The sequence below is a fragment of the Portunus trituberculatus genome, chromosome 5 (genome assembly GCF_017591435.1).
Source record: "Portunus trituberculatus isolate SZX2019 chromosome 5, ASM1759143v1, whole genome shotgun sequence".
Taxonomy (NCBI): Eukaryota; Metazoa; Arthropoda; class Malacostraca; order Decapoda; family Portunidae; genus Portunus; species Portunus trituberculatus.
The window spans coordinates 9,269,796-9,277,295 of record NC_059259.1 but is presented as its reverse complement, the minus strand read 5'-3'; the positions used below and the strand labels follow the sequence as shown (position 1 = coordinate 9,277,295).

Genomic DNA, 7,500 nt, shown 5'->3' with positions numbered 1-7,500 from the left:
ACACACTCACACACTCACAGCCTCTCCTGACGCTGGCATGACGGTGTATATACTAACCCTCTTGAGCTGCACGTTCATGATGTTGTGCAGTTCGTTTTTTATGATGCTGAACTTCATCAGGGTGTTGGAGCTGAATATTGAGGAGCCGAAAGCAAAGCCAGGGTAATCTGAGCACCGCCGCTTGTACCTCTCCGCCACCACCTCGGTCGCCACGCTCTGGCATCTCAGTTTGGCAAGCTCCTCGAGTTCCTTTGCCTGGTCAGCGTCGTCCGTGGAGGCAGCAGCCGAGTCCTCCTTGTTGTTCGGGTCAGCTGATGCGACGTTAAGGCTGCCAACACTACCAACACTCCCGACACCCGCTAACACATTCACTCCCGCCCTCACACCGCCGCCCCCGCCGCCGCCCTCCACTTCCTCGGCGTCCTCAGAGTCACACGAGGATCCCGCTACGCCGTTGGCCATCGCGCCGTTACCGACACTGTCCCGCCGCGAGGAACGACCCGGATTAGCGACATTCGTGACACCGCTGGAGGGAGGGTCCATGTTTCCTCCACTGTTTACAATGTGTGGAGGAGCAGCGCGGTGGAGCCCTCTAGTGGCACCCAGCCAACTCTACCACACTCGCCGCGCCACGCTCAAACCTCCACACTCGCACCACGACCGCCGCCGCACGCCACCGCACGCCGCCACCAGCTCTGTACCATGTCCCACGCCCGAGGAGGAGCACGTAGGGCGGCACAAAGGTGACGAAGGACGGATGAGGCTGAGCGGGATGAAAAGAGAGCTGGCAGACGGGGTGAGGCGTCGCTACGAGATGCTACACTACTGAGGGGAGGCACAGCGGCCTACCCTCACACCATTTATGGCACCCAGCCACGCATGTGCCCCCGCGCCCTAATTTTAGACCACAAGGGGAAGCGAAAACTACGTGGGAATGCTTAGAATACTTTGTGAACGCGGCGGTGGTGGTGGTGGAGGTGTAAGGTGCATTATGCTTACACCACCTGACCAGCGGGTAGTGACCAGTGTGGGAGGAGTGAATAAACAAATGGAGCTTCTTTTTAACCTAGGGAGGGGCGCCTGCAAGCATTCTGATGACAACACCGCGCACAGGAGAGAGGGAGGGAGGGGGACACTTCGAGGAGAGCAGTGAGAGGCCAGGGAGAGGAGAAATAGGACAAAGAGGAGATACTGAGAGGACACTGAGGAGAAAAGGTAACAAAGAGGACAATGTCAAGGGATGAAGAGGGGAGGAAAGGAGTAGGAAGAAGCGATAAAAAGGAACAGAGAGAAGAGGAAAAGAGAGGAAGAAGAGGAGGATTTTCTAGGGATAAAAAGGAGAGGAGGAGAGATAAGGAGAAGGAAAGATAAGTAAATAGATTAAAAGGAAGAAGACGTACTTATATTTGAAGAGGAGAATAAGGATCTAGAGAGAGAGAGAGAGAGAGAGAGAGAGAGAGAGAGCGCAGGTGTTCCCAAGAGGCACGCGGGGCACGGCTTACTTTCATTGCAGACTACGAGAAAGATTCCTAACATGGACCACGGTGTCTGCATCCTAGAGAGAGAGAGAGAGAGAGAGAGAGAGAGAGAGAGAGAGAGAGAGTAAGCCGGCACTCTTCTTAAGTGATAAGCACATTCCCTCTCCCTCTTACCACGTCTGCTCTCCCTCTTCACACACACACACACACACACACACACACACACACACACACACGCGTCTCTGCACTATCGATGGCTCTACTAATACAACAATAATAGATAAATGTCAGCGCAGTAATACAAAACACAGGTCTCCTTTTCGTGTTTCTTGTATAAAAATACCTCTAACATTTTTTTTCGTTTGTTTCTATATAAGGATTTGTGGATTTGTTCGTGTTATCATTGTTCTTATTATTATTTTCTTAATTTTCTTTTGGTATTTTTCATAAACATATTTTTTTGTAGTACAGAATTTAAACATTTCAGTAATTATTATCATTTTTACATCTTTGAATAATTCCACTAATTTCTCAATATTATTACTATCATTTTCCTTCTTAATTTTTTTCTTGTAGTATTTTCTCCAAACATATATTTTTCAAACATATATTTTTTCTAAGCATACCATTCAAATATTCCCATTATTATTGTTACTTTATATTTCTCGGGTGAGTAAACCCACTCATGTTTCAATACGGAGCAATATAAGATTATGCTTTCCTATCAGACACAACAGACAGTCTTAAATATACCTCAAAACTTTTTCCTAATGATACAAAACACCCACAACCACACATAAACCTTAAATTTCCCTTCTAAACATGACAAACAACAATAGAAAATGAAAATAACAACAAAAACAGCTAGTAACCTTTCTCTAAACAATAAGGAACATTACAACTACACGTAAACCCAGCATTTCCCTCTCTAACCAAACAAAATACACAGAAACACTCAATATAGCTACATAAATACTTAATAACCGTTCTAATACTCCTTTTCCTGACAAACTATAGAAATAAAACCTCAACTAATCGGTTTCTGCCTCTCCTTACTTCACCAGGCAAGAGAAGAGAGCGAGGAACAGTGCCCGGGTCAAGCCAGGTCACTGCTAACGAGAAGAAAAGCAACACTTACCCACGCGAGGTCATCTCAGAGCAGGCGAGGTCACGGTGGTGGTTCGGAGGCTTACGTGGCTGGTCCTGGTAGTGGTGGTGGTGGTCTTCTGGTCTGTCTGTGTGTATGTTTTATGTTTTTTGTGATGTACACTTGTGAAAATGTCCAAAAGGGGAGAAGACCATTGGTGGATTAAAAAGTGTGTTAAAATGTGTTTGTTTTCATTTGTTTGATGTGATGACGTAAATAAAATGTGATAAAATGTTGTAGTAGTGTGAGGTTGTTGTGTTAGTAGTAGTAGTAGTAGTGATAGTAGTGATAGTAGTAGTGGTGGTGATGATATAAGAGAACAGAATCATAATAGAAATAAAATATATACATAATACGTAGTCATGCAATTAGAAAGATGCATATTAAAAGGATTCTGGAGAAATAATAATAATAATAATAACAATAATAAGGGTGATAATAAAAGTAATAATAATATAATAATAATAACACAAGCAGTTTCTATTAAGCAAAGCAATAATACAAAATAAATGCAACAATAAAATAATAACAGGGAATAACTGAGGGAATGGTATATACAAAAAAGAAAAAAAGGAATAACATTAGTAGCGGCTGCAAGAGAAAGAGAGAAGCTGTTACTGGTGTGTGGCTGTGTGTCCGGTGAGGCGACACACGGCCAGACAATGATGGAAGGGAGACAAAATCATAATAATGGTGCACACTGCGTTATTGTGGTGGTACGGTGGTTATAGTGGTGGTGGTGGTGGTGATGGTGGCGGCGGTGGTGGTGGTTATTTACACAATGGTAATGGGAGTGGTAGTGGTGGTGGTGGTGGTAATGAGGATGACACAGATGGTGGTGGTAGTAGTGGTGGTGGTGGTGGTGGTAATGGGGGATGACACAGATGGTGGTGGTAGTAGTGGTGGTGGTGGTGGTGGTGATGGTGGTGGTGGTGGTAATGAGGATGACACAGATGGTGGTGGTGGTGGTGGCGGAGTCACTCACTCTGGCGGCAGGAGTTAATACGTGTCGGGGAGTGAGAAACAATTAGGCAGTAAATCAACAAAGGAGGTGGTGGTGGTGGTGCACACATCGCCGTGTCTTGAGGTGTGGAGGCCGCGCGGCGTGGCGCGGCGCTCCCGGCGCGGAAGTGGCCCTGAGGCCTGGGTGCGCTAATGGCTGGTTCCAGCACACATTGGCTTGCTTCACCTCTGGGGCAAAGGCGGCGTGGCGTGGCGTGTGTGTGTGCGGGGCTCTGGGCGCGGGGCCGCTGACAGTTAGGTGTGAGTCACAGTAACGCCGGGAGTGGTGGTGGTGGTGGTGGTGTTACTGGGTGGGCGCCGTAACAGCGGCCGCTCACCCGCCAGTAGTAGAGTTATGGTACAGACAGGCAGACAGACGGACACTCAGACACAAAATAACTTAGGAAAGCTGAACGGTAAACAAAAAAAATCACACGTCTGTGGGCTGGCGAGTCTTGCAGTGGTGGTGGTGGTGGTGGTGGTGGTGGTGGACCAGTGTCCTGCCACCGAGCATCCTGTGGTGCTTGCATCCCCTGGCACGTCCAGGGCAGTGCCCCTGCGGCGGTGCCTGGCGGGGCTGGGCGGGGCGGGACGGGGTGGGCTGGCAATATATGTGTGACTGCATGGTGGTGTTGGTGGTGGTGGTGGTGGTGGAGTGATGGGGAGGGTATGGGTGGGGGTGGGGACGTCCTAACGGTGTGTTAGAGTTAGGGTTAGTGACAAGCGGGGGCGGAGGGGCGCGTGCTGCCCCTGACCCGAAAGGGCGGCGTGGGCGTGGGCGTGGGCGGGCGGCGTGGCCTCGCCAGCACTATCGCAGAAAAAGGCTAGAGTGGCTCTGACAAGGCTCGGGTGGCCTGGTGCCCCGGGCGGGGCGGGACGGGGCGGTGCCCCTGGGCCACACTTACGTTGGACAGGGCCTTGTCCTTCTCCTCGAGCTGCGTGTTGGCCTTGAGCAGCGACTCCTGCACCTGGTCCAGGTCATTTTCGAGTTGCTGCATCCTCTTCTGCAGGTTGTGCACTTCCTCCTCGGCCTAGCGAGGAGCCGAGGCGACGCGGGGCGGGACACACAAAAGAAAAAAAAAAAAAAAAGGGCGTGAATAAGCGTTGAAGGGGTGCTGCGGCGGCGCCAGCGTGGGGGCTCCTACTTACATTCTGCAAGGCCTTCTCCTTCTCATCAAGCTTAGTGTTAGCTGCGGACAGCTGCTCCTGAGCCTGGTCCAGCTCGTTCTCAACCTGCTGCATCTTCTTCTGGGTTGCGCGAATCTCCTCCTCGGTCTACGGGAAACTGGGGGCGTGAGTGTCTGGCCCCAGGGGGAGGGGGAGGAAAAGGCAGCCGCCTCATCATGCTGTGGAGATCCTGCTGCTGCTGCTGCTGCTCCTGCTGCTGCTGTCTCTGCTACCTCTGCTGCTGGTGGTGATGTTGCTGTTCCTGCTGTCCCTACTGTTCCTGCCTCTAAGGGGAGGGCCTGCCTATACAGCCTGACGGCACGGGGCGTGGGGGCGGGACGCGGGGATACACTTACATTGGACAGGGCCTTGTCCTTCTCCTCCAGCTGGTTGTTGGCGGTGAGCAATGATTCCTGCACCTGGTCCAGGTCGTTTTCGAGTTGCTGCATCTTCTTCTGCAGCTTGTTGACCTCGTCCTCGGCCTACAGCAGCGGGCGGGTTACCGGGGCGCGGGGGTTACCGGGGAGGCGGAGGCCGCCCCTCGGGGTGAGGCTGTGGGCCACCCCCACCCCGCTCCGTGAGGGCACAGAGCCGCTCCGCCCAGGGGCACCAAGCTGCCGCCGGGCCCCTGGGGCAAGGCGCTCTCCACCTGCACGGCGTGGGGCGGGGAGGGCGGGGAGGGATAGGGGAGTGCGGCGTGGCCAGGCTTCCCCAACACAACTGTGTGAGTGCCTGAGGGGCGTGGAGGCGTGGGGGCGTGGGGGAAGCCTGGCTGGCTGGCGTGGGAGGCGGGGAGGAAGGGTGTTGGGGCCGTTACTGTGGACACGGTGAACAGTGAACAGGGCCGCGGGGCAGGGCAGTGACTGGCCGGCCCGGGAGGCGGGGGACGTGCAGTGGGGAGGGACAGGGAGAGGAGGGAGGAGGGAGGAGCAGCGCCGCGGGGACACAGACAGGAAGGAACGGCGGAGACAAGACGAAGAAAAAACAAGAGGGGCGTGGCGGAGAGACGGAGAGATGAGAGGGAGGGAGGAAGAGGAGTGAAGGAGGGAGGAGGAAGGGAGGAGAGCACGTGAAGGCCGAATGGGAGGGAGGGACGCAAGCAGGCAGGCAGGCAGGCAGGCAGGCATGGGAGAGAGGGATGGAGGGAGGGAGGGAGGGAGGCACGCGCTACACACCTGTGCTCACCTGACCGAGGAGAGGATCACCCCGGCAGGAGGCGACCCGCAGAGACCTTGGCCAGCCAGGACACCCTTGACCTTGTTGGGAGTGTGACCTTTCACCCACACTGTCCCCAATGACCCCCAGGGACTCACTCACCCCGACATTACACTGACTCAATAATTACCACCAAATATTCAGAAAGTGGCAACAAAACCACGACAAAAATTAAAAAGTGACGTAAAATGACTCAGAAACAGGTAAAAGTGACCCAATATTGACCCAAGGTGACCTAAAAGTGACCCACAGCAGCTCCACCGACCCAGGGTACGGTGGAGTGGGCTGGAGTGAGGCGGATTGAGGCAGGCTGACCAAGGCCGCGGCACAGGGCACGCCTCCTCTCCTGAGATGGACAAGGAGCTGCTACACTGCGACACACGTGGGCAGGCGACCGTGAGACCAGCCCAGGACCACAACACGTACGTATACGCCACAGGGAGGGGGATCTAAACCTCTTTGTTCACCAGGAGTGCGCTTAACACCACAACATAGGATTGAAGCATCTATATTGATCAAGAAGTAGGATTCAAGCATTTATATTTATGAGGAAATGGAATCTATTTCTTTATAATGATCAGAAATGCGTTTAATACCATAATTTATGGATTCAAGCCTCTATGCTTATCCTGAATACTTTTAAAACCACAACAAGTAAGATTCAAAAGTATAGATTTATTAGAAATGGGAATTTAACCGTTTTATTGACCGGGAATGAGCTAAACACTTTAGGAATAGGATCTAAGCCTCTACAAAGACAAAAAAATGCACTTGGTACCAAAATAATTCAGATTGGAGTATTTATATTCAACAGGAATGCTTTTAACTTTTCAGGAATGGGATCGAAGCTTTCTATATTATCAGGAATGCGCTCAAGTGTTGAAAAGGGCGAACAGGAATAAAAAAAAACCATCTACAACTGGTTCTAAAGGGAAAAATCTAGTCTATAAGATATCTATAAGGGAATTTATGGGGAAATTGGACTCAACTAAAGGAAAACTAGTCACATGTGTAGGAATAGAGAATACACATACATGGCGAGGCAAACTAGTGTATAAAACATGTATATGCATAAAAAACAAGGGAAAAACACATTTATAGAGGGAATAAAAACACTATACTAAAGGATCATTATTTAGGTGTTGTGGAGCTGTGGTTGTGAGCGAGGGAAGAGAGCTGAGAGAGGGGAAAGTGAGAGGAGTAGGTAAATCTTCCCCTCTCCCCCACACCTCTCTCTCTCTCTCTCTCTCTGATTATTAAAGTTTCCTCATTTGTAATTGGAGAATTGATTACAACTCTCATTCATTTGTAATTCAAGAGATAATGAGATTTTTTTCTTGTTTTTTTTTATTTGTTCATTTATTTGTTTATTTATTTATTTTTGTGTGTGTGGTGAAAACTTTATGAGGCGAAAATCTTGAATGCACGTTAATCTTGAGAAAGTATTTTGTATCTTTTTTTTTTTTATTTTGAGAGTGAGAAGGGCAACCA

At 50.4% G+C, this 7,500-nt stretch overlaps 1 protein-coding gene across 28 annotated transcripts in view; it reads right to left on the bottom strand.

The window, feature by feature from the left end:
• LOC123515485 (tropomyosin) overlaps window positions 1–7,500 on the bottom strand; it is a 46,307-nt gene that overhangs the window by 36,864 nt on the left and 1,943 nt on the right. For 20 of the 28 annotated variants that reach the window (XM_045274161.1, XM_045274225.1, XM_045274242.1 and 17 more), the window contains exon 1: window positions 58–956. In XM_045274161.1, the coding sequence (XP_045130096.1) occupies window positions 58–543 (486 nt within the window). In that variant the 5' untranslated portion in view covers window positions 544–956. Of the gene's footprint in view, window positions 1–57; window positions 957–4,532; window positions 4,659–4,776; window positions 4,903–5,150; window positions 5,277–7,500 lie in introns of those variants that run through there. The other 8 variants (XM_045274312.1, XM_045274287.1, XM_045274279.1 and 5 more) reach the window with 3 other exon arrangements.